General features: G+C 41.4%; 2 protein-coding genes across 2 annotated transcripts in view; one reads left to right on the top strand and one right to left on the bottom strand.

Annotated features, from left to right (window-relative positions):
• The window catches only part of HERC3 (HECT and RLD domain containing E3 ubiquitin protein ligase 3), a 108,382-nt gene that overhangs the window by 13,265 nt on the left and 72,347 nt on the right, over positions 1 to 22,770 (bottom strand). Inside the window, exon 21 of the mRNA XM_012647211.1 lies at positions 22,352 to 22,434. Within this exon, the coding sequence (XP_012502665.1) occupies positions 22,352 to 22,434 (83 nt within the window). The remainder of the gene's footprint in view (positions 1 to 22,351; positions 22,435 to 22,770) is intronic.
• Positions 10,988 to 12,949, top strand: NAP1L5 (nucleosome assembly protein 1-like 5). Its single transcript, XM_012647210.1, has one exon. It carries the CDS (start codon positions 11,099 to 11,101, stop codon positions 11,651 to 11,653), a length of 555 nt encoding a protein of 184 aa, XP_012502664.1. The 5' UTR covers positions 10,988 to 11,098; the 3' UTR covers positions 11,654 to 12,949.

Raw genomic sequence — 22,770 nt, 5'->3', positions numbered from 1 at the left:
GTCGGTAGAAATATGGACGTCAAAGGAGACTCTGGCGAGGGCTCAGAAAGAAAAGAGGACGGTTGTAAAGAAAGCTTCTATTGTCTTATAAAATACATATACTGTCATAAACAGAATGTGGCCTCAGAGGTATCAGATGGAAATGAGGTAGATGTTTTTAGAAACTGGAGGAAAGGCAATCCTTGTTATAAAATGGCAGAGAACTTGGCCCAGTTGTTTTCTAATGTTTTGTGGAAAGTAGAATTTGCAAGCAATAAAGGTGGATATTTAGCTGAAGAGATTTCTAAGCGAAGTATTAAAGATGTAGTCTGGTTTCTCCTTGCTGCTTTGAGCAAAATACAAGTGGAAAAAGATAAACTGAAGTGGGAACCATTAAGCAGAAACCAACTAGAATTTGAAAGTTTGGAAAATTTTCAGCCCATCCAGATAACATGCTCTGTAAACAGGACCGAGGGTGTAGGCGAACACCAATTTGCTAAAGAGATTAGGCAATGTGACTCATGGTTCTAATCAACCACCTCAGCAGACGTCAGGAAGAGAGATCCAATTATACAGAAAAGATCATCTTTTGTCTCATGGCTTGAATCATGCCTGCGAGGCCAACAAGGTTTTTGAGAATTTCATACTAGCAGAAACACTGACATCTTGTATTAAAGGAGATAATGGGACGAAACAAAGGAAGGCTGTTGGACGTCTAGGATTCTATTGGCAGGAAATGAGCTGGCAGAGCTATCTGGCTGTGAACAAGTATTATCTTTCAAAAAAGAAAAAAAAGGAAAGAATGACCCCGAAGATGGTTCAGAGGCCCTCGGGGCTGCCACTGCACCAGAGGTGTGAGGCCACCACCTCAGTGGGCCCAGAGGGTGGGGCCCCCTCCCCAATGGGCCAGAGGACAGAACATAGAGCTAAAGAGGCTCCTTAAGCCTTCTCAAGCCTTAGAATCTAATGGAATTTTCCCTGCTAGGTTTCAGACATGCTGGGACCCCATGACCCCTGTCCTCCTCCTGATTTCTCCCTATTTGCATGGAAATGTCTGCCCTGCACCTGCCCCACCACTGCATTTTGGAAGCAGATAACTTGTCTAATTTCACAGGTTCACGGCTGTAGAAGAATTTTGACTCAGGCTGAATCATACCTTGAGTCTCGCCCACACTTGATTTAAATGATATTTAGATGAAGAATTAGTCAGTGTTCTCGAGAGAAACAGAACAAATAGGACGTGTGTATGTGTAAGAGATTTGTTATAAGGAACTGACTCATGCAATTATGGAAGCTGACAAATCCCAAGACCTGCAGTTGGCAAGCTGGGGACTCAAAACTACAGTTCCAGTCCAAAGGCATTAAAAACCAATGTTCCAGCTCAAAGGTAGGTGGTCAGGCAGGAGGAGTTCCCTCTTACTCAGCATTTTTGTTTTATTCAAGCCTTCTACTGGTTGGATAAAGCCCGCCCACATTAGGGAGGGCAATCTGCTTTACCCAGCCTCCTGATTCAAGTGTTAGTCCCATCCAGAAACAAGCAGAATTAACATTTGCCCAAATATCTGGACATCTTATAGCCTAGTCAACCTGACGTCAAATTAACCATCACGGATGAGATTTTGAACAGAAGAGTTGATGCTGGAATGAGTTAAGATTTTGTGGGATGTTGGAACGGGGTGAATGTATTTTGCATGTAAGAAGGACATACATTTTGAGTGGCCGTGGGTGAAATGTTATAGGCTGAATTGTGTCCACATCAAATTCATATGCTGAAGCCCTAACCCAAAGTACCACAGAGGTGTGACTTTATTTGAAGATAGGGTCTTTATAGACGTAACCGAGCTAAAATGAGGCGATTAGGGTGAACCCTAATCTGATATGGCTGATGTCCTAATAAAACAGGGAAATTTGGACACAGAGATACGCACAGAGATGATGTGAAGAGACACAGGAAGAAGACAGTCAGCTACAAGGCAAGGACAGAGGCTTGGAACAGAGCCCTCCCTCACAACCCTCGGAAGGAACCAACCCTGCCCAAACCTTGATTTTGGATTTCCAACCTCCAGAAGTATGAAATAATAAATTCCTGCTGTTATTTCTGCGGCACTTTGCTGCAGCAGCCCTAGCGAACTAACACGGAGACTCTCATTTCTCCACATCAATTAACGTTGCTCTCAACATATTCTTTCCTTTAATACTAATTAAGAGGAAGTGACATCAACAAGAGGGCTGACGAGAAGCCCCCCAGAGCGCCAGAGTGCATTGGAGGTGTAAGAGAAACCCGGGTGAGAACAAAAACTCAGGCTAGCCACGTGGAGAACTGGAGGAAACGGCAGGCCTACCCCACCCCCTCCGCCAACGGGGTCAGCTGGGAACCAGGAGCAGCTTCTCCCTCTGGCGAGAACATAAGCAAGAGGATTCCAGCAACCCCCAGCAACACCTTGGACACCTACAGATCTTAGCACTGGGGTCCCCTGAGACCTCACAGGCACTAGTCCCAGCTGAGGGAGCTGCCTAGAGTGCACGGCTGTGCTCTGCCCCATGAGGCCTGCCCGGCCGCTGCACCAGCCATCTTGGAACTCAAACTATGGCTGGAGTTGTATGTCTTGATCTGGGGGTGAGTAGCCACAGCTTCCCTGTATTCCTGGGGCCAAGCCACCACCGAACCACCCCAGCCCAGTGGCCCAACATCCCCAGGCTGAGCTGTGACCACCTGTTACCCTCTTCCCCATGGGGCCAACCAGAGGTGGAATCACTCCACCTTCCCTTCCCCCTCCCCCTTTGGGCCAGAGCCGAGGCGGCACCCTGCCTCCTCCTCCCCGGTGCCTAAGTTGAAGCACTGCCCTACATCCCAGGAAAAAGCGCCATGGCCATCCAGAGTGGTGGTCACACACCCCAGTACCTAAGCTGAAGCGACACATTTCATCCCAGGGTAATGGTGCCCCGTCAACCCAGAATAGTCACGTCCCCCAGGCCTGAGCTGAAGTGGCATATCCTGCCCTGGGGAACTGGTGACCTGGCTGATCTGAGCAACTGGCATCCCAGGGCTAAGCTGACATAATACTCCATGTCCCAGGGAAACAGAGCAGTGGCTGACCTGAGACACTCCTCCCTACAGGCCAAGCAACTCTAGTACCCCGTTTCCCTGAAGCTGGACTAGCCCCCTAGAGTCTGAGCTGCTGAGACATCCCTCGCCCTGGGGAGCGAAGTCATCACTCTGCTGTTCCCTGCTTCCCCCAGGGCCTAAACAATAGCTGTGCTCTGCCATTCCGGAGCACCTGCTGCTGCTGTGCCTAGCCTCACAAAGCCTCACCATCACGGGGACTAGAGTCATGACTGCACAGTGCCTCATCCCCTGGGACCCAAGTTGCCACTGAGCCCTGTTGGTTCAGGTTTCTGAATTGCAGTTGTACCTACCCTGCTCCGCAGGCCCAAACTCTCAGAGCACCTCATCTTTCCCAGCATCAGGCTAGTGCCGTGCCTTGTGTCCCCAGGGTAGAATCACAGCTACGACCCGGCCCCCTGGGCCTGAGCTGCTAAGGGGTGCCTCAGAGTCACAGATCCTGCTTCTGTGGGCAACCTTTACCCAACCCTGCCACTGAGAGTGAACCTGCACCCCAAGACCTTGAACCTAGAAACTCAGCCCCACAGCCACTCTGAGCACTTACACCTAAAACCCAGCATCACTGTAGTTTTTTGTAGGTCATCTCAGACCTGGCACCAAGAGGGATCCCCTTGGCTGAGCCTCACCATTATGGGGAAAATGAGAATAGGACTCCAAAAGCCCTTGACACTGAGGACATGAACAATCTGTACTGCTGCCACCACCATATACTTCTACAGCCGAGGCCACTGAAGTGCCCACCATTATTGCTGACATTGAAAGCAGCTCAAGAGGCTATAACAACATAGCTGTCTAGAAACAGAGTTATCACATGCTTTCCAACCAGCACAATAAAACTGGACTATAGGTAAAAGACTGTTTCTACAAAAGCCACTCTAGAAAGTTTGGGAGAGGTGACCGGTCCACCAGATGCACAGTCATCAATACAGGGACACAAGAAACATGAAAAAAAACAAGGACATATGGTACCACCAAAGGAACATAATAACCCTCTAGTAACAGACCCTAATGAAAAGGAAATCAATGAATTACCACAAAAGAAAGTAAGAATGATGGTCTTAAGGACATTCAAGACACAAGAAAATACAGACAGACAATTCAATGAAATCAAGAAAACAATTCATGAAATAAGAAATTCAACAAAGAGACTGAAATCATTAAAAAAACCAGAAATCCTGCAGCTGAAAAATTCAATGAATAAAATAAAAAATATAATAGAGAGCTTCAATAGCAAAGTTAAGCAGAAGAATGACTGAACTACAGGATAGGTCATTTGAAATTACCCAGAGGAAAAAAATAAGAATGAAAAACAGTGAAGAAAGTCTACTTACAGGACATCATTAAGTGAACAAATATCTGTATTACGGAAATTCCAGAAGGAGAAGGAAAGGGAAAAGTGTAGACTATGTATTTAATGACATAATAGCTGAAAGTTTCCACATCTGGGGAGAAATACAGACATCCAGATACAGGAAGCTCAAAAGTCCCCAAACATATTCAACCCAAAAAGGCCTTGCCAAGGAACATTACAGTTAAATTGTCAAAAACTGAAGACAAAGAATTCTAAAAACAGCAAGAAAAAAGCATCAAGTCACATATAAGAAAATGTCCATTAGACTAGCAGTAGACTTCTCCACAGAAACCTTATAGGCCAGGAGAGAATGAGATTATACATTCAAAGTGCCAAAAGAAAAAAAAAATGCCAGCCAAGAATAGTATGCCCAGCGAAGCTATCCTTCAGAAATGAGGAAGAAATAAAGTCTTTCCCAGACAAGCAAAATCTGAGGGAGTTCATCATCACTAGACTGGCCTTATAAAAAATACTAGAGGGAAACCTACATCCAAAAGTGAAAGGACAATAATCACTATCACAAAAATGTGTAAAAACACAAAATAGTAGACACATAAAGGAGAAAGAGAAAACAATCAAACCTTATCACTACAGAAAACCACCAAACCACAATGATAAACCATGAGGAAGGAAGAAACAAAGGATATTCAAAACAACCAGAAAACAATTACCAAAATGACAGGAGTGAGCCCTCACCTATCAATAATAACCATGACTGTAAATGGATTAAATTTGCCACTTAAAAGATATAGATTGGCTGCATGGATTTAAAAAAAAAAAAAAAAAAAAAGACCCCACTATATGCTGCCTGCAAGAAACCCACTTCCTTGTAAAGACATATAGACTGAAAGTGAAGGGATGAAAAAAGATATGTTAAGCATATGAGAACCAAAAGCAAGCAGGAGGAGCTATACTTAGATAAAATAGACTTTAAGTCAAAAAGCATAAAATGAGACAAAGGCGGCCATTATATTATGATAAAGGTATCAATTCAGCAAGAGAATATAACAATTCTAAACATACATGCAACTAGCACCAAAGCACCCAGATATATAAAACAAATAATATTTAATATAAATAAAGAGACTCCAATATAATAATATGCAAGGACTTCAACACCCGATTCTCAGCACTGGACAGGTCACCTAGACAGTAAATCAACAAAGAAACATTAGATTTAAATTGCACTTTATAGCAAATGGATCTAACAGACATTTACAGAACATTTTGTCCAACGGATGCAGAATACAAATTCTTTTCATCAACATATGGAACATTCTCCAGGAAAGAACACACATTAGGCCACAAAACAAGTCTCAATAAATTTAAAAGAACCAAAATCATACCATATCTTTTAGCAGACATCATAGTATCCACCATGCTATAACACACCATACCAGAAAATCATATCTTTTCTGACTACAATGGAATAAAATTAGAAATCAATACCAACAGAAACTTTTGAAATTGTATAAATACACGAAAATTAAACATGCTCCTGAATGACCAAAAAAGGGTCAATGAAAAAATTATGAAGGAAATTAGAAAATTTCTTAAAACAAACAAAAACTGAAATATAATATACTAAATCTATGGGATACAGTAAAAACAGTATTAAGAGGGAAGTTTATAACAATACACACCTGTATCGAAAATGTAGAAAGATTTCAAATAAACAACCTAACAATGCATCTCAAGGAAGTAAAAAAGCAAGAAAAAAACACATCCAAAATTAGTAGAAGGAAAGAAATAATAAACATCAGAGCAGAAATAAAAGAAATTGAGACCAAAAAAATAAAAAAGATCGACAAAATGAAAATTTGTTTTAAAAATACAAATTCAACAAGCCATTAGCTAGACTACCCACTAATAAAAGAAAAATACCCAAATAAATAAAATCAGAACTGAAAAAGAAGACATTACAACTGATACCGCAGAAATACAAAGGATCATTGGAGACTACTACGAACAACTATACGCCAGCAAATTGGAAGACACACGTGCACTCACGGGCACACATGGACATGCTTCACATGCCCAGAACACACACATTCATACACACACATTGACATGTACACAAACTCACAATCAGACACACACACACACACACACACACGCTTGTTCCTCAGCATTTCCATGGAGATAAATCATGTATACATGAACCAAGCAGGTCAACCAAAATATGTATCATGAAATATCCAATTTGATGCAAATTACAGGAAACCAAAAATCATACATGCTTAAATCATCATGGTCTGAGGCATTAGGTGTCCTTGGTTATTCTTTATCACTCTTCCAGCACCTGTTTCCTTCGTTATAGTTCAGCACATGTTCAATTTTAAAGGTTCTACAGTTCTGAGTGGGATTTACTCATGAACACATGCAAGAACCATCCCTACCACCATGTCCTCCCCAGGACTCGAAGAAACGCTCAGATGAGATACTTTGGAAGGCTGACATGCTGCTTCAGCAGGTAGGGCTCAGACTCATAGGCCATTAGGAACCAACCAGAATTCCCAGATGTGCTACATCTTCCCAGCTCGTAGGCTTTCCTGTACCTGGACCCTCAAATACTATCCAATCCCACCCCTGATCTGAGGCTTCCTCTACTCCATTAAAGGGTACAGATTGATGGGCCCATCATAGAAAAAAGCCATCCCCTCAAGGTTAAAAGTATCTGACTCAAAACAGAGCCCAGACTCCCATTACTGCTTCTGCTGTTAGACAACGATAACAACAACAGAAAGACACATAAAAAAATGCAAAAGAAGAGAAAGTCCAGAAATATAATGTCAACTGATGTTTGACAAATTTGCAAAGGTAATTCAGTAGAGAAAGGATAGTGTTTTCAACAAATGGTGCCGGATCAACAAAACAACATATGCAAAACAAACAAACAAAAAACCTCACACCTATACAAAAGTCAGTATGGATCATAGCCTAAATGTGAAACCCAAAATTATAAAACTTCTAGAAGAGAATGTAGGTAAAAATCTTTATGGCCTTGGGTTTGGCAGAGATTTCTTAGCTATGACTCCAATAGCACAATCCATAGACGAAAAATTAATAAGATGGACTTCATCAAAATTTTGAAGTTCTGCCTTTTGTAGACACTGTTACAAAAATGAAAAGACAAACCACTTACTGAAAGGAAATATTTGCAAGATACATATCTCATATAGGACTTGGATCCAGAACATATAAAGAACATTTAAAACTCAATAAGAAAGGAAAAAATCCAATTTAGGAACTGGGGAAAAAGATCTAAACTGACATTTATCAAAGATACAACAGTGGCACATAAGCACGTTGGGAAATATTCAATATCATTAATCATTAAGGATACCACTGCACAGCTATTAGACTAGAAAAAAAGAAACCTGACAATACCAAATGCTAGTGAAGACAAGAGCAAATACTGTCACGGCTGTAACTCCCATGCATTGTTGGTATGAAAGCAAAATTACATAGCCATGCTATGGTTTGAATGTCCCATCCAAATCTCCAAATGTTGAAGTGTGATTCCCCAGTGTTGGAGGTGGGAGATGTTTGGGTCATGGGGGTGGATCCCTTATGAACAGATTAATGCCTCCCTGGGGCAGCAGTGAGTGAGTTCTTGCTCTTTTAGTTCCTGTGACAGCTGGCTATTAAAAAGAGCCTGGAACCTCGCCTCTCGCTCCCTCCCTCGCCACGTGATCTCTGTGAATGCCAGCTCCCCTTCGCCTTCTGCCATGACGCTCACCACATGCCCAATCTGGAACCTTCTGGCCAGCAGAATAGTAAGCTTAAAAAAAAATCTCTTTTCTGGATACATCACTCAGCCTCAGGTATCCTTTATAGCATCACTAAATGAACTAAGACAATCCACTTTGGAAAAGAGTGTGTCAGCTTCTTATAAAGTTAAACATACATGTATTGTATGACCCAGTTATCCCACTGTAAGAGAAAAACGTATGTTCATTCATAAACCTGCAAATAAATGATCATAGCAGCATTATTCGTAATCACGAAAAACTGGAAATAACAAAAATGGGAATGTTAATAATAAAAAGGAACAAGTTACTAATATACACAACAACACAGATGAATCTCAAATGTATTATGCTAGTGAAAAAAGCTAAACTCAACTGAGCAAGAGCGAGACCCCGTCTCTACTAAAAATAGAAAGAAATTATCTGGACAACTAAAATTATATATAAAAAATTAGCCGGGCATGGTGGTGCATACCTGTAGTTCCAGCTACTTGGGAGGCTGAGGCAGGAGGATTGCTTGAGCCCAGGAGTTCAAGGTTGCTGTGAGCTAGGCTGATGCCACAGCACTCTAGCCCAGGAAACAGAGTGAGACTCTGTCTCAAGGGGAAAAAAAAAGCCAAACTCAAAAGGCTACATTCTTATGATTCCATTTATATGACATTCTGTAAACAACAGAATTACTAAGACAAAAAATAGATCAGTGGTCACCAAGGCTGGGAGTGGGGTAAGCCAGGAGGGAATTCTCAGGGGTGATGTTATTGTTCTATATCTTAATTACTATAGTGCTTATAAGACTGTATTAGTTTGTGAAAGCACCCCAAAGGGGTAGATTTTACAGTATGTAAATTATACCTCAATAAACCAGACTTCAAAATAATAGCCTAGCTTAACACTAAGGTTTAAGATCTGTTGAGATGGGAACATAAAAATCTTGAATGAATGAGCACATTCTGGCTGTGTCAAGCAAGTTAATTTCATCAAATGGACTTAATTGCAATTTGGGGTTTTTTTTTGGTTTTTAAGTCTGTCACAACTGCTATACAATAGGAATCAGAAAGCCTAGTTTCTGCCCTAATTCTGCCAATTAAGTGATACATGCAGTAACAATCTATTTCACTTTATTTTTCTGCTTCTAAGTTTACTATCTATAAAATGAGAAAAAAACATTCCTAAACTCAGAGTGACTGTAGCCATCCAAAGAGATCATATATGGAATATATGGGTGCAAGATGGAATATATACAGTGTCCACCAACCAAATGTAGATGCTATATAATATTACATCAAATTCAGTCAGTGCTAAGACTGAAATTTCAGCCTTAATAAAATTCTGTCATTACAGATGGTAACAGGGAAGGGAAAAGGGAAATTCTCTGGAGCAGAATTAAAAGGAAAATAGACAAGAGGAATCACGAGTACATAAAAAACTGGGATGTTTGCTAAATGGGAATACATTGGGCCTTTGGCCTTTTGTCAATTATTATCTTCTTTGAGGAGGGGCACAAAGACGCCGTTCTCTAAGAGAGAATATTGCAGATAAATATTTTTGTATGTTAATAAATGCAATCATTTTGTAGGAAAAAAATTAAAACACTTAGCAAGTGCTTGCTATGTGTCAGCACTAAGTTTTACACATCATGAACTCATTTAATATTCGCGAGAACCAAAAGATGGCCCACCGACTGTACTTTGGGAAGTTATTTTCTAAGAGTCATAGTCCCAAAGCTCCAGCAAGTCCCAAAATAGTGAGATACAAACATTTCAATCAGCAATGCTGAATTTGAAAGCATTCCTGAGGAACCGCTGTGAGGATCGTCTGTCTCCCACACCTAAAAATCTGTGCCCTAATCCTTACTCGGGCAGCTCTCATTTTGGCTTCATGAACAAAGGAAGGAACCGAAACGTCCACTCATTTTTCTATTAGAGAGCAAGAGCTCGCTGTTTAAGACCCTTTTTAACGTTCTCGTACAAGACTCCCAGAGCAGATAGTGAACTGCGGAGTGCCTTGGCTGTGTGTGCACACGCATGCGCGTGTGCGTGTCCCCACGAAGGGCGGACTAAAGCCACGCTTCAACCGGAATAAGAGGGGGCCTGGCTTTTATCTGGCTCTCCTCCAGCTTCATTACTTCCCACAGGCCAACGATTCCGAAGAACCTTCTAGAACACATGTGGGGATACCCAGAGCTCTGAGCCGCCTACCCAAACGACGCCAAAACCGCCTCCGCGGCCCGTCTTGTTGAGAGACGCCTTGCCGCGTGCCGCGGAAGAGGGTGTGTGCCGCCAGGTAGGTGGGCCGGCCAAGGGGGCTGCTGCGCGGACGGACAGGTACCGAGCCTAGGGATGCAAGCGGCCCTCTCCACACACGTGCACCCCAGGTCGCCAAAAGGGTGGAACGGAGCCAGATCCTCTCGTGCTTCCACGTTCTGGAGAGGAACCTGGAGGAATCTAAGAGGAGACCAACGCCAGATCAGGAGAGATGCAAAGGCAGAGGCACTGGCAGGAGCACATGGGCTTGGACGGAGTGAGCAGCGCGCGGAACACGGGCTGAGGCCACATACGCAGTTCCCAAAAAAGTGCCGCAGGCACCATTAGCATTCCCAGGCCGCTCCGCACGGGCGGGGGAGGCTGGCGAGCCTGGCAACGGGGTATCCTGGAGACCCGCGAGAGAGCAGGGTAGCAACGAGAGGAATCTGGTGCAGTATGAGCTCATGGCCATCAGCTGAGAGCGGGCAGCCAGTCCAGGGCCAGGACTCGAAAGGGCGGGGCCGCGGCCGACGTCACCGCAGCTGCCGCGCGCGTCACCCACTTGCCGCATCCGCTAGATCTCTCTGGACCAGCCTGGGTGCAGGGCCTCTGCGGGAGCCGGCGAGACCTCTGCGGCGTCTCTTCTAACATGGCTGACTCGGAAAACCAGGGGCCTGCGGAGCCGAGCCAGGCGGCGGCGGCGGCGGCGGCAGCGGCAGCAGCGGAGCCAGCGGAGGAGGTAATGGCGGCAGGCGGTGCGCAGGGTGGCGACTCCGACGGCGCGGCTGGCGACTCTGACGGCGCCGCCGGTCAGATGGCCGAGGAGCCCGAGACCCCTGCAGAGAATGCAGCAAAGCCGAGAAATGACTTTATCGAGAGCCTGCCTAATTCGGTGAAATGCCGAGTCCTGGCCCTCAAAAAGCTGCAGAAGCGATGCGATAAGATAGAAGCCAAATTTGATAAGGAATTCCAGGCTCTGGAGAAGAAGTATAACGACATCTACAAGCCCCTACTCGCCAAGATTCAAGAGCTCACCGGCGAGATGGAGGAATGTGCATGGACCTTAGAGGCAGATGATGATGAGGAGGAGTACGAGGAGGAGGAGGAGGAGGAAGCCGAAGAGGAGGGGGCGGCCGCGGCGGCGGCCGCGGAGGCGAAAGATGACGGTGCCCGCGCCGAGATGCCTGATGACGCCAAGAAGTAAGAGGGGGTTAGAGATTGACGAGGAGAAAGCCGATGAAGAAAACAATCTGATTTTTTTTTTTTTTGAGTGTTGGTGGGCTTAAAAAGCCTCAGGTTTTTTGACCAAAATACAATGTGAATTTATTCTGACATTCCTAAAGTAGATTAAATTGAAGCAATTAGATCCCGACCAGCCCATTTCAAATTTGACTTTCATTTTGAACTTAATAAATATATCAAAACGTATTGAAGAAAACCAAATTAAACGTCAAATTATTTTTTCATAATCTCTTCTGGGAGGACTGGAACAGAGGCTAGTACAGGGCTGTCAACAGATGTGAAGTAAAGAACGTCACTTTGAGCCCCATTCATCACGCAGCCATTACACTACACAGGAACGCCCCGGCGAAGACCGAACGCTTTCCCAACGCGTCATTCTTCGGTTTCTTCAGAACTGACATTTCCCAGTGCAGAGGGAGCACAGCGCAAGAAAGACGTCATCTGTAAGACTTTGCTTTTGTAACCCAGACATCTTACACTTCAGAGGGGAGTGATGACATCGAGGAAGACTGTGATGGAGATTGTGACACTCATTGTTAATGAGGCCAGGAAACTGCCATTTCTAGTTCTGAAAAATGTTCTGAATGTTTGAGTTTAGAGAAACAGTGTGGTTCCAAGGAGAGTGTAAAATCTGTATAATATCGTCAACTTATGTATTCATTAGTTATAATCTCATGTTTATGTGTTTTCTTGGTAACATCTATTTACAAAGTGTAAAAAATACCCAAAATGTTTAAGTATTAAATCACTTTACCTAGCATTTTAGAAGTATTAATTTACTTGAAGAGATGTAGAATGTAGCAAATTCCGTAAAGCATGTGTAGTCAATGTTACGCAGTTTGATCCTTGTGAAGTCTTTATGTCATGTAGCTTTTAGGATGTAGCTGTGAAAATCATCAGAACTCTTCACTGAAGCTAATATGTTTGGAAAAAATATATACTTGAAGAACCAATCCAAGTGTGTGCCCCTACCCCCAGCTCAGAAGTAGAAAGGGTTTTTACGTTTGCTTGTATTAGCTGTGCCTTCATTATTTTGCTATGTAAATGTGACATATTAAATATAAAATGGTGCATAATTAATTTTTACTGCTTGAGGACAGACTGGCATACAGTAAGGATTTCTAGGAAGAACATACTTAATGTAAAGACTTTTAGCTTCTTTGTGGGTTTTGAATTATATGTGAGCCAGTGATCTATAAAGAACATAAGCATAAAGTTGTTTACCACTGTGGTGTTAATAAAACAGTATTTTCAAAAATAAAAATAAAAACGTCTTGGTACTCTGACTGCCTGTATTCAAATCCCAGCTCTGCCTCCTATTAGCAATATACCTTGGGCATTTCAGCTAATATTCTTTGTGCTCACTTTCTCCTCATCAATAAAAGGGAATAGTAATAATCCCTTCTTCACAGGTTATGATAAAGAACCAATGAATTAATATAATACACATAAAGCCCACAGAACAGCATCTGACACACAGTAAGTGCTGAATAATTTTTGGCTATTATTATTACATTAAAGAAAACGACACTATAAATTCATTTATTGGAAATTCAATCCTCTTCTCCCATTTCAAAAGAAAATGGACATCATCATATCCCTATGTTCATGATTCCTTAATATGAGAGAAGAACATGGCCTTTAATTCAGAAACACAGGAAATTCAATAAACTATCTTGCTTTGGTTTTCTCAATATAAAATCAGGTTTTGATTTCCTCCCAGAAAGGATAAAAAACTTTAATGTGAGATAATGAATATACAAAAAAAGGCTATTTCAACCTTACATTTGGGCATTCTGAATGAAACAAAAATTTTTTAAAAACCAGACTACAAGAAAATTTAAAAATCAGATACCATTTTCTTCCATTTCCCTTAAGGGTTAAAATCACAAAGAAGCAAAATAATACTGCTGCTTTACCTTAGGGAATGAAGGCAGCTCTCACCTGTTGCTAATGACAACAGATGAGTGCAAATAACCTTAACGTAATGTTAATTTTCCTATGGCCAGCCCAAGCAAAAGAGAAAATCAAAATAATATATTAAGTAAGAAGTTCTGATTATCTTAGTCATATGATTATCTTAATAGAGAAAAAAATTTAACATTCATTTGTCTCCAGGAATACAAGAATATCATTTAATATTTTTTAGGTCCAGTAAAAAGCAAAAACAATTCCAACACAAGGGGTATAATTATTGAGAAAAATTTTTTGCAGGCATATGATTATTTAAATATAGAGAACCCAAGAGAATCAACTGAAAAACTACTCATATTTAGTAAGTTAGACTAGTTATTAAATGCCCAAAACCCAGTATTTATTTCTAGGCATTAATAATGATCAAAATATATGGGAAAGGCTCTTTTTGATGGTAAAAATAAAAATATTTATAAAAACCTCTAATAAATAATGTATACAACCTATGTGAAAAGCAAAAACAAAGAAATGTAACATAGGCTTTTGGATGGTAAGACTAAATATCACAAAAGTGTCAGTTTTTCCTGAATTAACTTTTAATTTATTACAATTCTAATCAAAACCCAAACTGGATCAGGAACCTATTTACCCTAATGTTGTTCACCTGTAAGAATAGCTAAGAAAACTTTCAGCAATTTGGAAACTGTTTAGATTTTTACCTCAGACTACAGACTCAAAAAAAATTTTTTTTAACTAAAGAAAATATATTAAATATTTATCAGTTACTGGACAGGAGAAGGCTTAGAGTGATATAAGACCAAAAGAAGTAACAGACATGACAACATAAAAATAAAGAAATTATAAAGATTTAAAGACATACCCTCTACATTTGCAAAAGCAAAAACAAATTGGGAATAAAATCTATAATAAACGTGGATGGCAAAGGGTTAATAATCCTAATATAAAGAATTCACACAAATCATGTGAAAATTACCTAGTTCTAATGGAAAAATACATAAAAGACATCAACAGACTATTTTAAAAAGAGGGAATACTACAAACACTGTCTCAGGCAGAAAGATACGTTCCCGAAACCGCAGCACTGCGTGAACCAGGGCTCTGGCAAGATCTGGAAACGTGCATTCCCAGCAGTGAGCTCTGGCCAGCAATCTTTCTTCTGTTTACAATAAGGCTTTAGCTATGGGTTTTTTCAGCTACCAGACATACCACTGTTGGCCACGTCTCTAAGGACACGGGGATGTTTATGATGCTTTTCATAGTGTTAAGTGATTTCTACCATATCCTAACTGGGCTGATCTTTACTCTGCTTCCCAGACTGCTTATCTGACAGTGCCTCAGGCAGCAATAAAATAAAATCTGCATGTTAAAATCTAGCAGGATACCCTCCCTTCAAGACAGGTCAAACACTATCACTCATAAACCATTTTTAACCCATGATAGGGCAAAATTAGTCAGCAAAGCACAATATAATTGGCAGAAAGAACGGCAGCATGCATTAGACACGCAACCAGCTCTGAGCACTATGCAGAAATCTGTAGCATGCCGATGCTTACCGTGCAAGCACGGGAGCTCTCCCTGAGGTTTACACTCAGAACATACACACAGACACATGCACACATGTACACACACGTACACACTTTTTTTATTGAGGTAAAATTTACATAACATCAAATTAATCATTTTAAAGGGAACAATGCAGTGGCGTTTTGTACATTCACAGTGACCACCACCTTCTATGTAATTCATTTTTTAAAAATATTTTAGAGGTAAACAGCAGTAAAATGGATCAATACTGTGTAGAATACGTAAAGTAGCCTATATGTGAAAGACATGCAGAATTATAAAAAGGAGATTGAATTTATTCGTTTTTTTCAAAAGAGGGCGCACAGTGTAGAATTCAGTGAAATGGTACTCTCATACACTGATGATGATGTATAAGCTACTATAATGCGTTGGCAAAATCAATTCAGCAAAAGTGTCTACTAATAGATTCAAAATGCTATATGCTTTGATTGTACCCTTGTGACCTTAGCACTGCTTATCATTGAACATCCATTTTTAAAGGCAAAAATACCTTTATACAAAAAAGATGTTTTATATAGTCTTATTAAAAATGGTTGCAGGGGGAAGAGAAAGAAAAAAGAAATGAAAAAGAACATACAAACAAGCCAAATATCAAACAGTGAAGAAACAGAAAATACGCATTCACATAGCAGACCGTACAGCCATTAGTAAGGGGACCCATGAAAGCTTTGTAACAACGTAAGTTTAGAAGTTCAGACATTCACATACAGTATGTTTTGAACTATCCCAATTCTGTTTTTTTTTAAAAAAAATTACATAGTCTTCTTGAAAGGAAAAACTGCAAACTCTTCAAAGTCATTTTTCTTCCTGGGAGAAAGGGGGGCAGGAACCCCGGAGGCCCAGCCCTCGCCTCTGCGAGGCGGCGTGCTGACGCCTATGGAGCACAGCTCCGACTCGAATAGCCTGGCTCTGAATCCTGCCCTGCTTCTGAATCCTGGACTGCACGCTGTGTAACCGTGAACAAGTGATTTATACCTCTCTGTGCCTCAGTTTCCTCATCTGCAAAATGCAGAGGCTCACATGTATAGTACTTCAAATAGTGCCTGGCACGTGGTGAGTACTCAAGAAGTGTTACTGCATTTTAGTGATCTGCTGTTCCTTTAACAGGACACTGTAAACACACGCAGATCTTAACCACTGCACCCCTCACAGACCATCCTGCAAGATCAACTGAAGTCTGTCAGCAGTCTTAACGTCAGTAGATTTTCAGGAGCTAGAAGTGTTTGTCATGCATGAATTTTATTCTCAGGTTCTCACTACGGAATCTAGATGCCCTTTGGAGCACCTGCCTTAAATCTGACACTTCTCATTGTGTGGTGCTTTTACTATTCTCTGTCTCTGTCTCTTCCCATTTTCCCGGGGAACAGCAACAGCATTTAATTTGATTGCATCAAACTCAACTAAATGTGGGGGAATCTAGAACAGTATGTGGGTTTTTCATTAAAGATAATAACACCATGTTATACAGTGTGAGAAATACTTAACCACGCACAAGTAGTAACGTAATACAGAATTATCCAGATGTGACCACCAGCTGTGGCAAGATCTGGCTCTGATGCAGCCACCCGTAATCAGCCACGGATATTTTTTTTTTTTTTTTTTTTACCTGGATTCTTGTAACTCATTTGACTGGGTAACTCTGATCCAAGGACAGAAAGCAATTTTAAAACCAAATGGAATGGAATAAGTTATGTAGATGGAATTGGTATCTCTCTGGCATTTTCCTCTAGGGCAGTCCCGGCCGCAAATATTTTACTGTTAACAAAAACAGCTTCGTTGCCAGCAATATCTGTGCACATGACCGCCTAAGTTAAAAATCCAGCAGGTATTATTCTCATGGTTTATTCATTCCATTTTCTTAGTCACGTAAAACAGGACTGTCAATGACGAGATTACGGTATATAGCCAAGGAGGTAATAACTGTAATGATTACTCTTTTACAGCTTCATACAACCTTTCTTACCAGGATCTTAATGTACTTTGCTGATAAGATTTCTATTTTGTGCAGCATAAAAGGAAAAGAAAAAAAAAATTCACTCATGTCTTTTTCTGGTTGTCCCTAACCATAATAGCTATACTAAGCAGTGTGGCAGCAACCACACTAGGTTGTTGGGAGCTGTCCAACTGAATGTTTGTGGCCCCCACAAAATTCCTATGTTGAAACTCTACCTCCCAATGTGACAGTATGTAGAGGGGGAGCCCTCATGAATGGGATTAATGCCCTTATATGAGTCCTAAGAGGGTCGCTTCCCATCGCTCCTCTCCACTTGAGGACACAACAACAAGGTGGTGGCCTGCAACCTGGAAGAAGGGTCTTACCAGAACCTGACCATGCTGGCAGCCTGATCTTGGACTTTCAGACTCCAAGACCACGAAAAAACATTTCAGTTGTTTATAAGCCACTCAGTCTAAGGTACTTTGTTACAGTAACCCGACTGAAGATAAACAGGTAACTGTGACAGCAACAGGCTCTCCTGGCTGACACTGAGTGACACAGAGACACACACAGCAATGCCAGTGAGTGCTAGTGACTCTTAAATGCCAAATCTTAAATTTCCGCCTAACGCTGAAGCTGTTCCACACTTCGATCTCAAACACAGTATGTCGGCAATCAGTATGGGAAGCCCCTCTCCGCCGGGCAGTATGTGAAACGGCATCCTCCCTTGTACAAAAGAGTTTAAAAAAAAAAAAAGCCACACAACTTTTGAAGCTATTGCTTAGAAAGCCACAGTAACAGAAATAAATGGAGTTTTATAACACAATAACGTGGATCCTTTTCTTAGTGTGCTCGTGGGTGGACACATTCTCTTTCTTGTAAAGAACCCGTGTGTCATCAGAACACCCTCACAGTAAATGCTTTGAAGGAGCAGCGCTGAAGTCAAAGGGAGGCAAATAATCACAAAGTAAGAGAAAAGGAGTCTCATGCCTTCTGGACAAGCACATGCTGTCCTCACTGGGCCAATGATCCCTGATTCCAGAACCACTCGTGGAGTTAAGCAATGTCCATAAGCTCGTATGTACCAGCAACAGGTGTAAATAGAAGAGAAGGAAAAAAGATGAAGAGAGAAAAACAGCAAGCCACGGATCTACTCCTATCGTGCAACAACTCTGCTTACGAGCTGACAATGGCTTTCTGTTACCTGCTGAATGAAGCCTAAACTTCTCAGCGTAATTTTCAAAGTCTCCTACAATCGAATCCCCCTGCTAAGCTAACGTGGGTCATCCAAACAAAATTTTTCCCAGCAATGCCCCGTTCCAACATGCATTCCCCACCCACTCTCCGTCCCCTGCCTGAAACAGCAACTCAGATTATTCTATCGCTTTACAGAGCATCGTTCAATTTCATGTCCTCTCCTCTACTTTCTAGTATCCAAATCTTAGAAGGCTTCCAAACCTAGCTCTGTTCCGTATCTGTCCTCACAGATGTATCTGTCCAAATTGACTTTTCTGAATGCCTCCAGATTTAACCACTCAGTTTAGTCTTCATAGTTCATTTATGGTTGCATATGAGAACAGCTATCACCCTAAACACACTGTGTTATATATTTCAGCAATCCTGCCCAGTTTGTCTTGCAACTGTTGAGTCAATTCAACTGTTGATTCAAAGAAATGTCTGTTGAGTAAACAGAAAGATAGTGAGAGGGAGAGAGAGAGAGAAGCAGAGAGACAGAAAAAGAGAAAAACTCAGACTCGGAGACAGAGAGCAAAAAAGACAAAAAAAAGTATGAGGAAATAATTTGACAAAGATATGAAAACGAGTTATAAATCCCAACATCTGCCTCAACTGCAGATTATGTCACAAACTGCGTAAGCCTGTGTTGGATCACCCATTTCCCCAGCCAGTGTATCAAACACACAGAACGTGAGGACATAATCGAAACGTTCGCCTTCCTCAGACTGTTACCTTCTAACAAATGATGCACACGTTATCTTGTCTGAAACCTGATGCAAAACCTCATCCTTTGAAAGACGAAAGGCTATACGTACACGTAGATATATACATACACATACTATTTCATAAAGCAATGACCAAAACAAAAAGGGAAGAGAAATCATCTGAGCCAACAAATCTGCTTTATGATCTGCCATAAACGTATCAATTCTAAAAACATTATCAGACTGTATGGAATAATAAGCCTGTTCCTATTAAGAAAAAAGTCCTGAAAACAAATTATTTGCTGTTAACAAAAGTTACATAGATAAACAAAACTGCTTTTAGCTTCAAGAGATTCTTATCAAGTATGATTTTTGTTTTTGTTTTGAGACAGGGTCTCGCTCTGTTGCCTGGGCTAGAGTGCAGTGGCATCATCATAGCTCACTGCAACCTCAAACTCCTGGGCTCCAAGAGATACCTCCTGCCTCAGCCTCCTGAGTAGCTGGGACTACAGATGTGCACCATCACACCCAGCTAATTTTTCTATTTTTTGTACAGAGTCACAATCTTGCTCAGGCTGGTTTTGAACTCCTGGCCTGAAGTGATCCTCCTGCCTCGGGCTCCCGAAGTGCTAGGATTACAGGCATGAGCCACCACACCCAGCGTCAAGTATGGGTTTTGACTGAAACATCTTACTGGAGTGAGATAAGACAAGCCTCTATACCAGGTTTCTACAGCCAAGATAATTTCATCATCTGAAGCCATTTTTGTTGAATGTTCCACGGCTTCTCCATCATTTCACTTAACTCTGATATTGTAGCTCACACACTCCCCAAAGCTGAGGCTTCCTGGATAGTTTAGAAGGTTTACATGACAAATATGGCTTTTAGCTGTTTTTAAAATGTCAAAGGATAAAAGAAGTCTGCCAGGTTTTCTACCATTCCTGTTTTCAAAAGGGAAGATTTATGGAAGGAAACTAAGATCATTTGAGTAGAGTGAATTTCATAGGATCTCTGATTGCATCTTTGCAAATACTTAGAGGAAAACACCAACTAAAGCCCAGAGTGAGTTTTATTTCATTTCCCTGCATGCTTACAAACAGGACCTAGTTTCTCTACATTTGTAAATTTCTGAAATCTTGCTTTCTTCCATAAAGGCTTTCTCCCTCCCAATTGAAGATAGTCATTCTCTCTTTTCCCACCCCCCTACTTGCCCTTTCTTTAAGCCAAGAAGCTTTCGCTGTAGTCTATGAGCTAATGATGCTCAAATCCTCATCTAAAGAGTCCATATTTTATTTTATTTTCTATAGTGTCTCTAAAAATGTACAATTTTCCTTGTCCTTGTTACTTATTTCACCACTTCTTTCTTTGTGGTTCTCATTGTAAAAACAACCTCAAAGTCACCAGTGATCGAAGCTGGCATAGTAATCGAACAAATAAGATATTCGTATAAAACTTTCTTACTGAGATAAATTTTCTGCTGTAAACATAATTACCTAGATAGTGCACAGACATGTCAAAAATCAACATATTCAAAATGGAACTCTTCCCCTTCAAACCTGCTTTATAGACAGTTTCCTATTCGTTGTTTGAATTAGAAACCTCGGCATTTTTATCAACACATGGCTCTCTCCTACCAGCCACATCTGATCAGACGCTAGCTAGCTCCTGCTGATTATATAACCCACACATAACCAACTTCGTATTCCCACTACCTTCTTTCTGGCCCCTTTACAAGCATCCTTTACCGGAACCATTTCAAAAGCCTCCTAATGACTCTCCCTGTACATAGTCTATTTCTATACGGCCATCAGAGTTATCTTTCTAAAACAGAGATCAATCCAAGTCCCATTCGAGGGCTTGGCAACCTCCACTCTGACACTACTGTGCCTACCCTGCATCAATATTCTGGTCCTCACCCCAAAAGTACTCGACACTCGCTGTCACGTGTCAAACTTGGGAGTCCTGACTCATATTATTCCCTAGGCCTAAAACGTCTTCCCCCACCCACTTGCATTCTTCAGTGTCTGGTAAAAGTGTTACAGCCTCTTGCCCTACTTCCATGGCACTTGTAACTCCCATCACACATCCCATAATCTACCGCAATCGTGGATGTACATTGATCCTTAATCCTAATGCTGAGCTTATCAAGGACAGAAGGATCCTTTTTTTTTTTTTTTTAAAGACAGAGTCTCACTCTTTTGCCCGGGCTAGAGTGCCGTGGCATCAGCCTAGCTCACAGCAACCTCAAACTCCTGGGCTCAAGCGATCCTCCTGCCTCAGCCTCCCGAGTAGCTGGGACTACAGGCATGGCCACCATGCCCGGCTAATTTTTTTCTATATAGTTTTAGCTGTCCAATTAATTTCTTTCTATTTTTAGTAGAAGACGGGGTCTCGCTCTTGCTCAGGCTGGTCTCGAACTCCTGAGTTCAAGCAATCCGCCCGCCTCGGCCTCCCAGAGCGCTAGGATTACAGGCGTGAGCCACCGCGCCCGGCCAAGGACAGAAGGATCCTTAATCCTTAATTCTGATGCTGAGCTTCTCCAGGACAGAAGTTATTCCTCTCCTATACTCAGCAACATGCCTGGCACACAGTAGGCACTCAGCGTTTATAAAATGAGTTAGCTTATATGCAGATTACCATAATTCAGTACAAAAGGAAACAAAATTGAATATCTTCTCCAAAGAGATAACTCAGACTGTGAATTGTCCTGAAAAATCAGGTATACTTGAATTAACTTTCATGAGAGAGCAATAATTTAAAACCTATACAAATTCTTCAGCAGTAAAATAACAGTAATAGCAAGCAGCTTTATAACATTCATTTATTCAACACATATTTTTTGAGCATTTTTGGGCCAGGCACACTGCTAAATACTAGAAACCCTGTGCTAGATGCTGTGAGTTCACTCACTCCAAAATATTTTCCTATAACTCACCGTACTTCATTCTCACGACCGCCCCATGAAGTAGAGAAGGCAGTTATTATAATCCCCATTTTACTGATGAAAAATCTGAGATCAAACAGTTCATGTGACTTGCTCAGGGTCAAAGTCAGTAAGATGTAGATCTAGAACTAAAACAGTTATCTCCTAAATCCAGGGGATTGCTCTACTATTAAAAATTCTTTAAAATCTGCAAATTCTTGCTCTATCACCCTTACGTCCTCTGCAGAGGGGATTAAAACGTTAATTTTAATCCTGGTCTTAAAAGTCAAACTGCCAAAAAATGAAGTAGCAACGTCTGCAACAGGCCGGGCCAGGACTAACCTGTTGTCCTTGCACACGGTCACTTTGTCTCCCCCGGGTATCAGCTTCTTCTGCTCAACCACGCCGTAGCTTTCTCGGCAGATCTATGTTTCAGGCAGGAAAAAATAAAGGTTTCAATTTTTGTTTACCTTTTATCTTTCTAGGACCCAAATGACCGAGAGTCTTTAGGAACAAATACAGCTTCGTGACCATTTATTATTACAGAAAATTCTTGGGAGAAGAATGAGAATCTGAGTCAGAAAACATCAGCATCTTAAAAAACATCTTTTAAGACATAAATTGCCAATAAATGCAATCAAGGAGAAAATGACATGGACTCTAGAAAAGAAATACATACATGTCAGGAGCAGAGAAGCATTAATCCTAATGCTTTAGTAATTTTCCTAAGTATATGGATTAATCATTCATTTATGTACTGA

This window comes from Propithecus coquereli, unplaced genomic scaffold (assembly GCF_000956105.1).
Source record: "Propithecus coquereli isolate 6110/MARCELLA unplaced genomic scaffold, Pcoq_1.0 Scaffold26, whole genome shotgun sequence".
NCBI classification, from domain to species: domain Eukaryota; kingdom Metazoa; phylum Chordata; class Mammalia; order Primates; family Indriidae; genus Propithecus; species Propithecus coquereli.
The sequence above is the reverse complement of the archived record's forward strand: the minus strand, read 5'-3'. Positions and strand labels throughout refer to the sequence as shown.